Source organism: Gymnoscopelus braueri (assembly GCF_963280865.1).
Source record: "Gymnoscopelus braueri genome assembly, chromosome: 13".
NCBI classification, from domain to species: domain Eukaryota; kingdom Metazoa; phylum Chordata; class Actinopteri; order Myctophiformes; family Myctophidae; genus Gymnoscopelus; species Gymnoscopelus braueri.
In genome coordinates this window covers 12,616,279-12,633,824 of record NC_137615.1, presented here as the reverse complement: position 1 = coordinate 12,633,824, position 17,546 = coordinate 12,616,279, and the positions used below count along the sequence as shown (strand labels likewise).

Genomic DNA, 17,546 nt, shown 5'->3' with positions numbered 1-17,546 from the left:
TCATCATATCTTGGGTTCTGAACATTTGTTGACGTATTTTACATCCTGTGGCACAGGGCTTATTACATTGGACGTATTTTACGTCCAGTGGCACTAAATGAGTAAGGTGACTTTATTGATTGACATCAGAAAGGGCCTGTCAGCTCAAACCCACAATACAATACTTTGTTTTCAGAGAGTGTTGCGCATACATGTCAGTGGCATTACAAAGTTATAAAAACAAGAGTATACCAGGTTGCAGATACAGTACTGTACTGTACATACAGTGGCCGAACAGTATTGCGGGTCGTCTTTAGATCCCATATTCTGAGAGGACATTGAGCCCTCATTGGCTGAATGACCAGCCAATGAGGAAAAAGTCACGCAAAAGGACCAGCCAATGGGGAAAAAGTGTCCACTAGCGAGATCTTATGTTGAGCTGGTCATTTAAAAAAGTAGTTCTCAAGTCAAAAAAGTCTGGGCACCCCAGGTGTAGAGGGATAAAAAGAGCAGATCAATCACATAGCCAAAGGTCAAGTTTACTAAGTATCGAGGGTTTAAGTGGTTAAATGTCTGAAAGTACACGTTAACATCCTGAATCCAACATATCAATAGAAAAGATAATGTGTTAACAAACAAACAAAACCACTTTAATTCACACTAGTAGTGCTGTCAAGTGTCAAACACGTCTATGAAGCTGTCTATGAAAAAAGTGTAATCTGCAGCACATTGTTATACAATATGTGTTTGTCACTTACAAGATAATTAAAAAATGATACACAAAGATTCAGTAAAAATGTGAAGGAGAATATGAAAATGTGAAGGAAAATCCCCTATAAACCCTCCCTTGAGAAGTGGCATTCTCTGGGAATATTTGTACATTCATAAAATTGCATCAATGTGGAATATACACATCTATTACAAATTGAACATTAATAGACATGTTTTACAGATGAAGAAACAAAACAAAAAAACACCAATATGGACAATATAACAAAGAAAGAAACGGCAAAAAACATATTGCAACAATAAAACTAAAAGGAACAACAAGTAAACATCTAGGGAAAATATTATTATATTATATTAGGCAGACCATATGGACCATATGGTGAGAAGACAACTCCCATAGATGTGATGGCAGAGAATTCCATATTTTAGACCCTCTAGAGTGTCTGAGTATGTAGTGGGGGTGTCCCTGATTCACCTCTCTCTCAGCTCAGGGGTCCTTGGCCTGAAAACCCAGTTCAAGACCCCCCTGCTGTGTATAATTCCATACTGTACGAGGTGCACGTGAGAGGTGTGTAAATCATACCTAATAGTAGCGTATAAAATGTAGAGCATGGCACATGATCATCCCTCAAATACCAGAACGAGTGCCAAACGTAACCATAACCGCTAGTACTGGGTTACACCGGCTAAAAACTGCCCATAAAGCTATCAACATTTCCTAACACTGCTTAGGGCCCTTCAACTATAGTAGATAAGCCCCCCGGGGGTAAGACCCAGGGCTTTGTGGTCAGAGTCGGTCACTATGTAATCACAAAACAAAGATGAGGTCACTTATTCGGGTTGTGTTGTTGATGAACAAGCTTTCCGGTGGGAGGAAATGGCATCTAAAGTGATCAATGAAGGTCGACCGCAAAGACCTGTGACCTGAGTGTTAACAGTGACTTAACTCTCAGGATTTTATTGCGCAAATCAGGGGTGGGAAACTTTGATAATGGAGAGGTCTATTTTCACACTCACTCCAGAGGGCCACATTGCATATAATATACTGTCAGGCAGAAACCTCTTATCTCCGTACTTTACCATTCTATGTCACACAAAAGTAGCAAAAATAGCCGCTCTACAAGCTCAAAACGCGTCGCAGAGCTTGTAGAACGGCTATTTTTTGCTATTTTTGAATTGGAATCCTGAATTTCTTTTTGCTTAAAAAAAAAATTGGAATCATGAAAAGTAACATTTTTATTTAATATAGTTATTATTACTATAATTTAGTTATACTTATGTTAACTTTATGAACTTAAATACAAATACATTGGACATAAAAAGACAATAGAATTGTAATACTAGTCATTAAGCTACTAATATAGACTGAAGTAATTAAAGCGGCTCATGTTTGCATGTTTGGAATCGTAACGGCTGAAATCGATATCAGTATTCTGATGTTAACCTGCGGGCCGCATTAAGTGAAGGTGGGGGCCGCGGCCCCCGGGCCGCCAGTTGCCCATGTATTGTGTAAATGAAACTTTTGGTTGGAGGTGTACTGGAGGTGTACTGGAGGTGGGGCGCGGTGGAGCGCGTTGGGGCATCGCTCCAACTAGTTGTTTGAGCTTCACGCGCGCCCCCACACACATGCATGGACATGCGTGCCTCTACCTAGATTTTAAGCCATTAAGACCGGGAACCCATCTGTGTCATTTTAGATTTCTTTGAATATATATGTTACAGGTAAATTGGCATTCCAGGTAAATTGGAAAAGGTGCGCTTGTTTTCACCGCCAGGCAATTCTGTAGAATCAACGCTAGAGGGCAATGAAAGCCAGACATGAGCCACACACACACACACACACACACACACACACACACACACACACACACAGCCTTATTCCATGCAGTTGAAGCACAAGGGAGCGAGGGGGCGAATTTACGATTCTGTGCCTATCGGTACATAACTCGGACGGCGCTTTAGTCGACTAGCAGACCATCGGCCGGTCGTCGCGGGCACTCGCGCCTGGAGGCGCTCGGGCGCGACTCCTCGGCATCAAGGTCTGCTGAGTCGGCGCGCCTCCGTCATGGTCCAAAACTATACTTTATCGGCGAAAGTCCGCGGTTGTTTGAAAAAGTAATATCCCAAGCGGGAGTCAAACCCAGACTCCCAGTGGTAGTGGATAGCGAGTCCAATGATTATCGAAGTGCGCCACTGGACCAGTGCTTGCTTTCCCTGGTTGCTATTTCCTTGTTGTTGCCGCCTCGCAGCCCCGCGCCTAAAAACAAGCGCTCCACTTCCAATTTACCTGGAATGCCAATTTATCTGTGACATATATATATACAGTATATATTTTTAAAGCCGACATTTGTAACTCAAATCTTTGCTTCTGGGGGGGGACCCTGGAACAAAATATTTTGAGATAGGGGGTCCACGGCCTAATATCATTGTGGGTGGTCCTTGACACTGATATATCAACATACGTTTTTCAGAAAACTGTTAGGATTTAGAGGACATTTGTAGATGCGTTATTTCAATCGGCGATTGCTCGCGGGTGCGTGTGCGCAAGTGTGTGCACATGCTCGTGATGTAGCGCTCCACTAGTTAAACAATCCACAGTACGGCCTGGACCGCTGGCGTAGGGGTCCAGGCACCTAGGCTACAATATAGCCTGACGTTGCGGGTTCGATTCCTTTGCTGTGTGTTACCCCCCCGGATCTCTCTCTCTCCCCATTTCCTCTCAGCCTACTGTCCTATGATAAAGGCATAAAAAGAGCAAAAATAAATTGTAAAAAAAAAAGAAGGATTTGTAGGAGGAGGATCTCAACAACCCAATCGTCCAGCAGTAGTACTGTTGTAATCCAGGGGCTGCTTTGTGTCTCTGAAACCACTGTACCACGATCAGCGGCACATTTTCTTCTGCACGCTGCCAGTAGGCCAAGGAAGTCAGGCTGCAGACAGGCAACTGAATTTTGTTTCCTCATACACAGTATGTTTTGTACTTTTTTTGAAAATGTTTAACTTTTTAAAACGTTGTTTACTGGAAGTCAGAGCAACTTTCATTGAAATGAGTGAGGGTGGGGGGATTTGCTGTCTTTCCTTCAGATATTATGTCGTTGCTGTCAGGCAGAAACCTTGTATCTCCGTACTTTCTCAAGTTGTTGAAAGTTGTTTCAACTTGTTTTGTTTAGTTTTTTTCCGTAAATGAATGCCATACTTAACTCATTCACTGCCAGAACTTTATTTTTTTGCGTTTGCCCACTGCCAGAGATTTTTAATTAAAAAAAAAAAGTACTCAGGAGCCGAGATACAAAATGTTTAAGTTTTAAGTTAACAAGGAAGTGGATGGGAGTCTAGATCTTCAACAAATCATATATCCTTGGTCTTTGGGTTAGAAAATAAATAAATAAATAAGAAAAAAAAAAAAAACGTTTTAGTCGTTCTTGGCAGAGGGGGCTTAAAGGACAAAAGTCGTTTTAGTCGTTCTAGGCAGGGAATGAGTTAATTAACCCATTAAGACCTGGAACGCATCCGTGTCACTTTTTGCTTTGAGCTAAAAAGCATTATTTTACACTTTGGCTATTCAAAAACAGCAGATCTACAAGCTCATACAAGCTTGTAGATCTGTTTTTTTTTTTATCGTGAAAATGTTTGAAGTTTTTACTCAAATCTTTGCTTCCGGGGGGTCCCTGGAACAACATATTTTGAGATGGGGGTCAGCGGCCAAATACATATAATTTAGGGGGTCCTTGACATGAAAAAGTTTGATCACCACTGATATAGAAACATACATTTTTTCAGAAAACTGTTGGGATTTAGAAGACATTTGTAGAATCGGCTTCAGGTCTTAATGGGTTAATTAATGCCAAAAAGGAACTGTTTTGGACATACAAGGGTTAAATTCCGCCCGACGACGACATAGCTCCGCGCACGGAAGCCACAGCGCCATTAGACCCGCCCCCGCCTTGTTGATGTCAAAAAATGTGTTGTTTACAGTGACAACATCCCACACGTCCATTCGGACACACGGCCAAGGTCACCAACGAGCTTGTTGTTTACAGTGAACAGCAGGTTCCCATGTGAGCCCCCCCGCGGCGAGGGGAAACACGATGCAGACTTCATGTCTTCTCCTGGTGTCAATGCTATATTGAGGAGTGTGTGTGTGTGTGTGTGTGTGTGTGTGTGTGTGTGTGTCAGACACATGAACAAAACACAGAGAGAGAGAGAGAGGGAGAAAGGGAGGGAGAGAGAGAGGTAGAGAGCAGTGTTGATTTTGAAAAATGTTCGTCGACTACCTTTTTTCACTGACGAAAACGAAATAAAAACGAAATAAAAACTAAGATACGATGACTAAAACTAAGACTAAATATATTGACAATTTCGTCAACAAATAAAAACTAGACTAAAATGTTAGTGAGGGACGGGTGGAGAAGAGATCCAGTAGAACTCAAAGACGAGTCATTTTATGTTTGGTTGCGCTCTGAAAATAGCCGATCTACAAGCTCACAACGCGTCGCGCTGCGACGCGTTGTGAGCTTGTAGATCGGCTATTTTCAGCGTGCGACCAAGTGTAAAATCAGCCATTACGACGCCATCAAGGCACCGCCAGTCGACTAAATCAACTGTAGATTTGGACTATAATCTTATGATATTTAGTCGACTAAAACTACCGTAATTTTCGCACTATAAGCCGCACCTGAATATAAGCCGCAGCAGCTAAATTGAATGATTTGTACATATATAAGCCGCACTGGACTATAAGCCGCGGGTGTAAAATCCATAGATTTAGGAGGTCCCCTAGTGGCCGTTAGCTGTAAAAATCCATAGATAAGCCGCACCGTTATATAAGCCGCAGGGTCGAAAAATTGGGAAAAAAGTCGCGCTTATAGTCCGAAATTTACAGTAGACAAAAACTAAAACATTTCAGATGACTAAAATGTGACTAAAACTAAATGGAATTTGATTCAAAAGACTTTGACTAAAACTAAATCAAAATTTAGCTGTCAAAATCAACACTAGTAGAGAGAGAGAGAGAGAGAGGTAGAGAGGGAGAGGGAGAGAGAGAGAGAGAGAGAGAGAGGCATCGCATGTCTTACGCATGCACACGTTCTGTCCAAGAATACTTTTTGGTGTCAGTTTTTGACATCTGTGTTCCATGTTTGTGTGTACTTGTCTAAAAGGTATTGTGTGGGCGATTTGTGTTCATGTCCCGTGTTATTTTCAAGTTAACACTCTTTAACGATGTGTGTGTGTGTGTGTGTGTGTGTTTGTTTGTTGTCTTGCAGCAAGCTTCCATCTTGGGCCCAGGCAGTAGTACCTCGTATCTTCTACATAACAGAAACGTCGTGGAATTACTACCCCTACACCATAACAGGTGTGTTTGTGTGTGTGTGCACACTGGTATTACTATACTTGTGAGGGCGAAATGACCCCACGTTTGGGAAATACACTTTGTGAGGACTGTTCTCCTGGTCCTCACAGGAGAAATGGTTGTTTTTATGGTTAAACGATGCTTACAATTGGGGAAAGATTCATCTCGGGGATAGGATTAGGCATTTAGAGGTCTAGGGTTAGTAGTAGTGAAATGGTTAAAATGGGTTAAAATGATGACTATGACTTGATGACATGTCTTCTCTCTTTCATGGTGTGCTCTGGGCTTGGCTGTACCTGAAGACTTCACAGTGAGTGTCATTTATACAAATTATCACCCAGGCATTCGTTGTTGCACAACCAAGGGCAGGTGTATCTGCCCTATAACCCTTAGCTAGGTCAGTGGTTCCCAACAGTGGGTCGGGACCCATTTTTGGGTCTTGCAGAACCATTTGTATGGGTAGTGACTAGTGAGTAAATATCCCTTTTTCCCCCGACAATCATTTACAATTAAACTAAACTAAACAAAACAACAACATACTCCCCAGAAATGTCCACAAAATTGTCTTAAAGAATTTCAATTTCCCAAAAGGAAGAACAATACATTTAAAAAAAATCTAAACGGTGGAAATAGCCTACCTACATCCAAAAGCGACATGCCTTGCTCCTCCTGAGTTCACGAGTGAACTTGTAGATTGGCTAAGTTTTGAAATGGTACTTCATAACGTATTGTTGTACGTTTGGGTTGCGGGGACTGGGCGACACCATATTTATCGAGCTGAAAAGTTGGGGAATCCTTGCCTTGGGTGAGGGCTGGCGAAGCTGTGAGGCTGGATAAATAAAACTTTTATGCCACCTACTCGATCATTTTCAGATAGGCCTATCAAGGTTGACATTTTAGTTTGGCCTTATTTTATATACAGTACCATCAATTGAAACCTTTTGTGTATTTCAGTCATAAATAATGAGACAGAATATTCTTTCTTTCTCCACCCAGTGTTCCTTCTTTCCCAAGTTCTCCATCCACATTGAAACCAAGTATGAAGACAACTGTGGAGACAACGAAGATGTAAGGATATTTCTTTAAGTCTGTGTCTTCTGTGTGATTTCTCGGTTCAGCCTTTGTTGCTATAACGTTAAGAGGTATTTACCTTGTCAAATAAGTCTAACCACTGTCCACATGTCCCATGGTGTGGTTTAAATCCTCAGAAAAATGATCTGTTCACTGTTTTTCTCCCCCAAAAAGCATTTCTAAAGCGTCTAGATCCTTTTCCCTATAATGTCGTCAAAATGAACGATGCCGGGTTTAAAGTAGTTAATCGTGGTGTTCAGTCCTCAAGGTGTTTTGGATTGTTGTTTACAGCAGTTTGCTTTAGCTATTTTGTGTTGTTTCCAGTTGTTTGCAGCAGAGAAAGCAGACAAGAAGGTAGAAGTAGACTACCTGGACATCGCCTACGACCCCTACCCTGAGAGACACTTCAACAGCACTGAGGTGACGATAACGTCTGCCCTCCTGGGCGTTTATGACGGATAAGAGCAACTCGCAATCGTTTTCTGTATTATTAAGTGATATTTTCTGTGCGGGGAAACGACATTGACTCAGTCATTTTGTGCTTCAACAGTGGCAGTTTTAATATGAATGAATATATTTCATACATTTGTGATGCGATACAGTCTTCCTGTTGGGGGGGGGTGTGTGGTGGGGGGGCGGAACTTTTCACGCACAGCGAGCAAAACAGTGGCCCTCTGACATAGACCTAATACTGCACATATAAACAGAGCTGCTACCTTTAAACAAAAAACTGAGGCTTTTTGTATGCTATTTTTTATAATTAATATTTTTTTTGGAAAAATGCTGCAAATGATCCCAAAAGTGACTGCAAAAGATTGCTGCTATTTGTTTCAAAAAAGCTTTTGCCCTTGCCAACATGTATATCGTTGCAATGAGACATAGCTCTGTTTAACACAATGCTGTACCCCCTCCAACTGTATACTTTAAAAAAAAATGTTTTTTTTGTTTTGACACTTGCTTTGGCAATGTAAATTCTGTGCGTGTGCGTAGGACCTGCGGTGTTTCTCCTCGGCGAGGACAGGCCGGGGCCCCCTGCTGGAGGACTGGAGGCGGAGCGCCCAGCCCGTCATGTGCTCCTACAAGCTGGTCGGGGTGCAGTTTGAAGTGTGGGGCCTGCAGACGCGGGTGGAGCACTTTGTACACAAGGTTAGATACACAACAAACAAACCCCACTGTGGTCGTGAGCTTTGAAGATGTACAGTACTATGGCAGTGCTGGGAGGCCAGACTATTAATCATAATAGCAGATCTACAAGCTAAATCTAACCCTTTTCAAAATGGCGCTTAAAGGGATATTTCACTTTCAAACATGTTTGGGGTCATTTTAACTTCCACTCTGGCGTTTGTGAACACCCCAGAGAGTTTTGAATTTGCTTGATTCAGTATTTAGATATTTGATATTTATTTTATCAGACACACCCCTTCCTATAGAAATTTTAACCATGTTAGATTAATTGAAAACACCTGTCATTGGTTCTGGTGACTGACTGACCTTCTAATACGTGAGGGGCTGTGTTTTTTCAATTACGTTTTTCATTTATTTGATTTTTTAAATTATTTTATTTAAAAAAACTAAAAATTCAAAAAATAAATGTACATACAGTACCATATACTGTATGTATGGGGTTTAAGTGGTTTTCAACAAAGTACTGGCTATACATTTCTTCCAGTTTGCATTAGAAATAAGCTTGTAAATATTTGGTGACGTGCTAACAGAACAGTTTGGAAAGTAACACGTTTTTTTTTTAAAGTAATTGGGTTTGTTGACGGCACGTCTCCTTCATGATTTGGATATTTTATTTCTTCAGTCTGTCGGACCTTTTGAAGAGAGACAGAAGTGGTTGGCAGGAGTTGTGGATATGCTGCTCGTAAGCCTCTGGCATGAAGATAATCAATAGATTCCCATCAGGAGGAAGTGGAAGTGAAAGCGTATCAAACACGAGGATTTTGCTTTGATTTGATAAACATTTGCTAAACACTTTGAAGTGCTTTGCTTTCCCCCCCAAAAAAACTTAGTTTGGTGTCAGTCTCTGAATGTTCTCAATGGTTAGAAAGCTATTAAGCTATTAATAAGTTATAAATTGTAAATCCTTTCATCCTTCTATACATTTTCTAAATCTCGTGTGCGTGCATAACTGTCCGTAGTACATCTCGAGAACCGCCCGACTAGGCATGTAACGATTCACTCAACTCGCGATACGATTCAAATCACGATACTAGGTTCACGATATGATTTTTCAAACCCAAAATTAGTTTCCAGACAAAAATGATTTATTTCTTACACAAATCCAATATTTTCTTCTTTTTTTTTTTTTTTTTACAATACTGTGTTTTCTCTTATCCTCTTTTCAATACAGTAGCAAATGACTGAAAACTCTTTTTTTTTATCAATTCGCTTACAAAGATCCTCCATTTTCTTCTTTTATTTCCTGCTGTTTGCATCGCGATACATTTTGTATTAAATCAATTTAAATTCTCACCAGTCCGACCGATATGCCCACACAGTATATAATACTATCCATTAACAATTTTATAGTTTAGACTTACAATACGCATGGACATACAAGGTTCTCATATATCTCATATATACAATATATCTCATAAATTGACTATTGTCAATAAAGTTGTCAAATTAAACATTTTTGTAAGCATATAATGTGAACATAAGCGTATAGTGTGAGCCAGTGGTTCTAAACCTTTTGAGGCCGCGACCCCCAAAATAATCATATTTGAACTGATGCACCCACCCTGACGCTTTACATTTAGTTTGACCCGGTTCCACACATGTAAATTGTGAAAATAGTCGATCTACAAGCTCACAATGCCTCACGTTGCGAGGCGTTGTGAGCATGTAGATCAGCTATTTTCACAATTTTTGCTTACGTAATATTTGACAATTTGGCAAAATGTTTCACCATTTTTTTAATAGTATAGTTTGTTGATTGCTTTTGATGCAGTAACGGTCTTTTATCATTTCATGAATTTTTTAGGTATTAAAAAGGTCTTAAACGTCATTAAATCGTCACTTCACTGTCACTTCACCCCCCCCAACCCCCCCAAAGCCAGTGCTAACATCACATACACGGCTTGTCACATACAGTGACGTTTAGTTCAGTCTAGCAGTAAGGATAGGCTGGGCTGATAGCGGTGTAGCAGCAGCACAAACTCATTAGAATTCTCAGAGCACCAAACAGACCTGGCTTTGCATTGAATCCTCCTTTATACCGTGGAAGGAACAAAACATCCTGCTTCCTTCCCTCCTTGTCTCTTCATGTTCTCGACTGTGGCAGCTTTGCTTATTTCCAATTACTCTGTTACCTTGCTGTGGCTTTTTGTTGTTGTTGTTGTTGTCTTTCTGAGTTTCAATTTATTCTTCCCAGTGTAATCGTTGCTCGATTTTAATTAATTCACAAGTCATGCTTTAAAGCTGCAATGCGTAACTTTTATTAAGGCAGTATTACGTAACTTTGGGGCGGATATTCCCCCCCCAGAATATGGACGCTGGGGTTCAAGTGGTTAAAATAAAAGTTATATTAGTCTACCCTACTGTAGTAACCTCCTGAACCTAAGTAACCCTGAACCTAAGTAACCCTTTTGATGTGGGGGAGGGGCTACAGTTGGCTATAGTTAGCCCAGGCTAATTTTACCCGAACACGTTTCAGATAAACTAGTGTTTGTGTGTATTTGAACCTTTGTTCATGTGATTTAGGCAGCTGCTACAGGTGGAGCCGTGGAATAAATAAATATGAATGCTCAGTGAGGCTGTGGGGTTGGTGCAGGCCAGGGCTTCCCCAATCCTTTCCATCCCATATAGCTGTAGACTCTCTGGCTATTTATTGTCAAATGGCTTTAAGAAGATAAGAAAATGCCAGAAATAGCCAACCTACTCTTGACTCAAGTCTGAGCCATGGTGTCGGGGAGCTTTGTCAGAGTACCCGTTGTACCCATCTGTCTGTGTCCCTTTTTATGCCCATATATGGAGATCTCTGATGTCATTAGTATATGCCCATATATTGGCATGCCCATATATGAGCATATCTGTTGGATCGGCGGTTCTGGACAACTGGATATCCGAACCAACACTATGGCGGCCACCGCACTCCCTGGAGTCCTTGCCGCTGCATATTAATATTATGTATCGCTGATGTCGTCAGTATATGCCCATATATGGGCATGCCCCCTTTTGGGCCCATATATGGAGCTGACTGATTTGTTTGCGTGATGATGCCGAGACTACACATGGAGGTTAGACAACACACTCCATATTTGGGCGTAGCTGCATTGGGAATTCCTTATATGGTTATGGCTGAGTCAGAGGTCGGCCCGCTCTCCCATTAGCCAATTTTAATGTAGGACAATGACCAGCTCAAACTTTTGATTGAAATAGGAATATACGTATATACTGTAGATGTTATTTTGTTTCTTCGCCTCTCCTTTCTGATTGGCACCCCCTGGCATCCCCTGGGGGCCGCGCCCCCCCCGCTTTGAAAAGCACTGGGTTGTTGAGTCCATTCTCAGTCCATTAGCAGCAGCTCCCCTGGCCTCAGGTGTTGGTGCTGGTGGCAGTGCACCTGTTCCCAAAACAACATCACACACACACACACACACACACACACACACACACACACACACACACACACACACACACACACACACACACACACACACACACACACACACACACACACACCTGTTTCACAAACAACATAATACAGAAGGACTGAGACAGACAGACACAGAGACACCTGTTTCAAAAAGCAACATTTAAAGGCCGTTCACACTAAGCACTATAACTATAAAAAGTGGATGGCAGAGTTCCCACCAACTAAAAAAAGATACCCCTAACAGAGTAATCACAGACGAGCTGCGTCGCATGCGTTCTGCTCTGTGTTGCAGACAGACGGTGAACATTTGCGCTGACTTTATACCGCCCGTCCCCGCATATTATGTCCATAAACATGCTCCACACAGATGACGTTCCAACTTGTATCTTCCCCGGTGGCTTTTGTTTGCGTTTCACCTGCTAAAAAAACATCCATGGTGTTCAGCAGCAGTGCAGTGCGCTTGAGTTTGGCTGTGTTTAAATGTGGCAGGTGATATGGATTTAGGAGCGTAATTACAACACACATGTCTCATTTTAAAACCGAAGGTTAAAGAGTTTATAATAATAATAATAATAATAAGCTGGTCGTCGGGTCCTCACGGGTCCATACGGGTCCATCCATTTCAAATGGATCCGACCGAGACTTGCGGCAATTGGAGAGACAAGTCAATATTTTGGCCTCGAACCGGCTCATTTCTTGGCTTGTGTCTTCAGTTCCGGGAGGACCCGTGCTACCCTACCGCGAACGCTTTTGAGATTTTCTAGTGGACCCCGATCCAGAAATGGTTGAGAACCACTGGACAAGAAGACAGACAGACAGAAAGACACCTACCTGTTTCAAGCAGAGAGGATATCATCTAGAACGTACTCACTCTCCGAGTCGAGCCAATAAAATGTCAGCCAGGCATGAGCAGACATAAGCGGCCGAGCCTTTACAAGAGAATTTCAATCAAATAAAATATGCCAAATTTTTACAGACTGTGTTAGTGATGTGTAACATTATAAAGTGGGAATTTGTTTTACAAGCTATGCTCCACTTTTAGCTCCGGGGGCCAGTAAAACACAAGTGGAGCGAGCTTCCCTTGTTAAAGTCTCTCAAAACACAACCGCGGCCTTCTGCTGCATTGTGAAACATGGAGACCACCAGGACACATACACACACGCACGCACGTACTCACGCACACACTCACACGCTTGTTTTGCTAAATTTTCAGGACATTACTTTAAAATTCGACAAATGCCTCCTAAATCTGTAGTTCTCACACCTTCAAGATTTTTCAAATATGTTCAAAAATAGCAGATCTACTGTGACCTTGTAGATCTGCTATTTTTTTACCAACGCTAAAATCTAAAATGACACGGATGTTTTCACGGTTTTAATGGGTTAATGCCATATCCTCTTACCCTAGCCTCAACCATAACTGATCTAATCTAATCCTAACCCTAACAGGTACTATGCATGCTTAAATGAACCTTAACCATAACCTAATCTAATCCTTACCTTTAACCCTGACAGATGCTATACAGGGTACATGCCTAAATCTAAACCTAACCCTAACCTTCACTATAACTCAAAATCAAATCTTTACCGTTCCACAGAAAGCGTTTTGTAGGATTGGAGTGAACCTGAGTTCTTGTGCGTGCGTGTTTTAACTTCCATGTTTAGCTCCTCGTGGCTTTTTGAACAGCCTAGATACAGCCGCAATAACTTGTACTACACATACCTAAACTCACACCAGCAAAATGTCCGCAGTGCTAGACATTCACGAAATGCAATAAAACGAGAGTGTCCCGAGGTATGAGTGACCCTTGTGAATGAGCTAGCTGTCGTCCAGCGAGAGCTCCGCTGCTCCCAGAGGATCAAAGCCAGCAGCTGCAGCCGACAGGAGAGCTCACAGACAGGGAGGGAGGGAGGGAGGGAGGGGAGGGGAGGAACTGACAAAACACTCTATCTATGCTCATCTCTTAGGTAAGAAATAGGTTGTTTAGTTGCTCAATTTTGATTAATTTCACACCTACAACTGCTAGTTTAAAACGTTATCAATATTTGATACTCCCGTACAGTAGTCCGTTTGGGGTCATCTATGTCATTGGTTCTCAAAGTGGGGTCCGGGAATCCCCAGGGGTCCTTGAGGAAGTTCCAGGGGGTCCCCAGCTAAATGATAGATAGTTAGGAAGTAGGAACCAAATTGACCCTTAGAGGTCTGTAACTCAAAGAGTACAAATTTGATTTTACAATATAAATTGGGGTCCCAGAGATAGAAATGCCATTGATTGGGGGAATGGTTGATTGGGGGAATAGTGTTAGGGTTAGGTTTATGGGGACCCCAGGGAACATGCATACGCTCCCGTCCATTTCTGTGGTGTTGAGTGTGTACGCCTAGTCCACGCCTACTTGAGAGCACAGCACGCTTCTGGTTGGCTGCCTCTCTACCTCACTACACAGCAGCAGCGGTGGAAAAGTGGCTTTTTTCTGCCTTTATTGATAGGAACAGTAGACTGACAGGAAAACGGGAGAGGGGGGGGGGGGGGTGACACGCAGCAAAGGTTGTCGGGATCGGGAGTCGAACCCACGACACGCTGTCAGGCTGGATTACCAGCCCTAGGTGCCCAGACGGTTACGCCAACTGTCCGGCCCACGTTTCTCAACTTTGACGCTTTGCTTCTTGCAGGCTCCGCCTCCTGACACCCACGAGAAAGCGGCCTTCGCTTTTCTCCGTATATATACTGTACATTGAAGTAAAAATACCACTGCCTTTACGCTAACCTTATGAAACTGCTGTATAAACCAGTGGTTCTCAAACTTTTTCATGTCAAGGACCCCCAAAATGATATGTATTTGACCGCGGACCCCCATCTCAAAATATGTTGTTCCAGGGACCCCCAGAAGCAAAGATCTTAGTTAAAAATGTTCGCTTTGGCGCAGTCGGTAGCGCTGTCGCCTCACAGTTAGAAGGTCCTGGGTTCGATTCCCGCAGGGGACGCTGTGGGCGCTGGGGGCGTGTTCTCTCCTCCGCGTCATCAGTGCCCATACCCTAGGTGGGGTTGGCGAAATGGCCTTTCTGTGTGGAGTTTGTATGTTCTCCCCGTGTCTCCTAGGGTAGGTACCCTCACAAAAACACATGCAGTTATCCTGGTCACTATACTGCCTCCCCCTGGCCAGCCGGGGCGCCTGATGGAGGGGAAAGGAACTGGTTGGAATAATGTGTTCCTTCCATGCGCTACGTCCAACCAGGGAAACTCTCCTCTGTCAGGTGACAAGAAGGTCAGTTGGCTCTCATGCATTGAAGGAGGCATGAGCTCGGCCCTGGCCTCCCTAGGTTGGCAGAGGGAGTGTAGTGCCCAGGATTACATAGAGATTGGCACTGGGTGTAAAAAATGGGGTTACAAAATCGTGGGATAAAAATTATATTAAAAAAATTATAAAAAATCGCTTTGAAAATATATATATTCAAAGATTTGCACACATTTTCACGATTTTTCAAAAATAGCAGATCTACAAGCTCATAGCGCGGCACTCTAATGGTATAAACAACTTCTCCCAATTAGTCCCCAATCAACCCCATTCACCACAACACATGATAGCCAAGGTTCCTAAGTACAGAACAATAGAAACATGAACCATACGAGTTCATTTAAAATGACACATCATTCATCAAGTCAAATGAACCATAGGAACCTTGGTACACCTCTGGCATATCGTAATAGACGTACATTTGGCGAAAATAGCAGATCTAAATCGGCGATTTTGGCAGAGAGATTTGGTGTAGAGGGAGAAAATGACGGGGCCAAGGAAGGAAGGAATAAATTAGCCTGGCATTGGCCAGACTGATAACGTAGATTCACTCTCACGTTCCTCCCCGGTATCAGTCTGGACTTCGGCCCATAGTGAGCGAGTATGAGAAATCAGAACATTTATTTTTATGCTTTTCGCTGTTGTACGGACAGCAGTTGAAACGCAGTCACTGATTGGCCAGATCATTTTCTGATTTCTCATACTGGCTCCCTATGGGCCGAAGTCCAGACTGATACCGGGGAGGAACGTGAGAGTGAATCCCCGTTATCAGTCTGGCCAATGCCAGGCTAGGAATAAATGTAATGCCTCAACTCCTACATTCCAAATGCTTATCAGGGTGGGGGGTCCCCAGTTCAAATATGATTATTTTGGGGGGACACGGCCTGAAAAGGTTGAGAACCACTGGTTAAAGAAATTATATATATATCTCACTCCCACCCTTCTTTCTCTCTCTGTCTCTCTGTCTCTGTCAGTTCAATTCAAATCAAATGCTGTATTAGCATGATAAGCATTCTCATATTGCCAAAGCACTAATGACATACAGAATGATACAAAAATAATAATACGTATTCAGAACAAATAATACAGACAAGATAAGAAAGGGAAAAAATGACATTAGTTAATTTAAGTGTAGTAGACTATTAGTATTCACCCATTGTCCCTCATTTGTGGCAGGCTGCTACATGATATTTTGCTGCCGACCTTGAACCTTCAATTCAGCTTTCTCACCTAATAATTCTGTCTTTCTTTCTTTCTCTCTCTGCCTCCTCTCTCTCTCTCTCTCTCTGCCCCTCTCTCTTTCTCTCTCACTCTGTCTGTCTGTCTGTCTGTCTGTCTGTCTGTCTGTGTCTCTCTCTCTCTCTCTCTCTCTCTCTCTCTCTCTCTCTGCCCCTCTCTCTTTCTCTCTCACTCTGTCTGTCTGTCTGTCTGTCTGTCTGTCTGTCTGTCTGTCTGTGTCTCTCTCTCTCTCTCTCTGTGTCTCTGTGTCTCTGTGTCTCTCTGTGTCTCTCTCTCTGTGTCTCTGTGTCTCTCTCTCTGTGTCTCTCTATCAGGTGATCAGAGACATACTGCTGGTGGGACACAGACAGGCGTTTGCCTGGGTGGATGAATGGTATCGTAAGTATGACTCCATGTGCCTGTTGTTGTAGTCAGTGGTGGAAAGTAACTGAGTACATTTACTCATGTACTGTTTTGAGGTACTTGTACAGTTTTGGACATATGAAGTTTACAGACAGAGACGTTATACTTAGTCTATGGACAAATAGCATAGCAGATCTACAAGCTTACAACATGTCGCATCGCAATCATATACGCACATGTTATTGGACTATTAATCATTGATCGTTAACCACTTAAGCTCTGTTTTATACTTGTACACAGCGTCACAGCTGCTTGATTCACAATTTGATTAATCTCTCAAGAACAGCTTCTGCACTGCGTTGGAATCTGTCGGGGAGGTTCGTCATAACGAGTGCGCATTCAGATCAGGAAGCAGGCCGCGCTTTACCCAATCACATGTAGTGGGCGGGATTCACATGTCCGTCGATCTTTCCCCCTCGAAACAAACCGAAACTAATTTAACAATAGCGTCCGCGGAGCAGACAAAACCACGGAAATATATTCACATTTTAACTTACTCTTTCATCATAGAAACAAGTGGGCTTATAACCAAAACGATCCATGTTCTCTGGGAGAAGTGGTGTTAGTGTTCCGTGTAGAAATATTGTTAGTGGGAATGAAAACATAGTCGCACCAACCGGAAGTGATGCGCTGAAGGCGCATCACAAACACCGGTTTCCTTGTGCTCTGGTGTTACGTTATCGTCCGCCCAGAGCCAACAGACATAGAACAAACAGCAGAGGGCGCTGTTTTTCATTTTCAGTTGGCGATGGGTTCCCAGATTGCAATTTGATTAACTAGAAAAAAGCGCCCTTTGGGCGTGTGAACAATTTCTGTGTGGTTAGCAGTGTTGTGTTATCGGGGCAAAACTGTAGGGTGACCATAATTCAGCCCCTCAAA

The 17,546-nt window shown here is 42.6% G+C and overlaps 1 protein-coding gene across 2 annotated transcripts in view; it reads left to right on the top strand.

Moving 5' to 3' along the window:
• Positions 1-17,546, top strand: part of LOC308099114 (cytoplasmic phosphatidylinositol transfer protein 1-like) — a 52,407-nt gene that overhangs the window by 8,229 nt on the left and 26,632 nt on the right. For both annotated transcript variants that reach the window (XM_080447716.1, XM_080447717.1), the window contains exons 3-7: positions 5,973-6,069; positions 7,055-7,126; positions 7,454-7,549; positions 8,120-8,275; positions 16,580-16,643. In XM_080447716.1, coding sequence (XP_080303842.1) covers positions 5,973-6,069; positions 7,055-7,126; positions 7,454-7,549; positions 8,120-8,275; positions 16,580-16,643 — 485 coding nt within the window. The remainder of the gene's footprint in view (positions 1-5,972; positions 6,070-7,054; positions 7,127-7,453; positions 7,550-8,119; positions 8,276-16,579; positions 16,644-17,546) is intronic.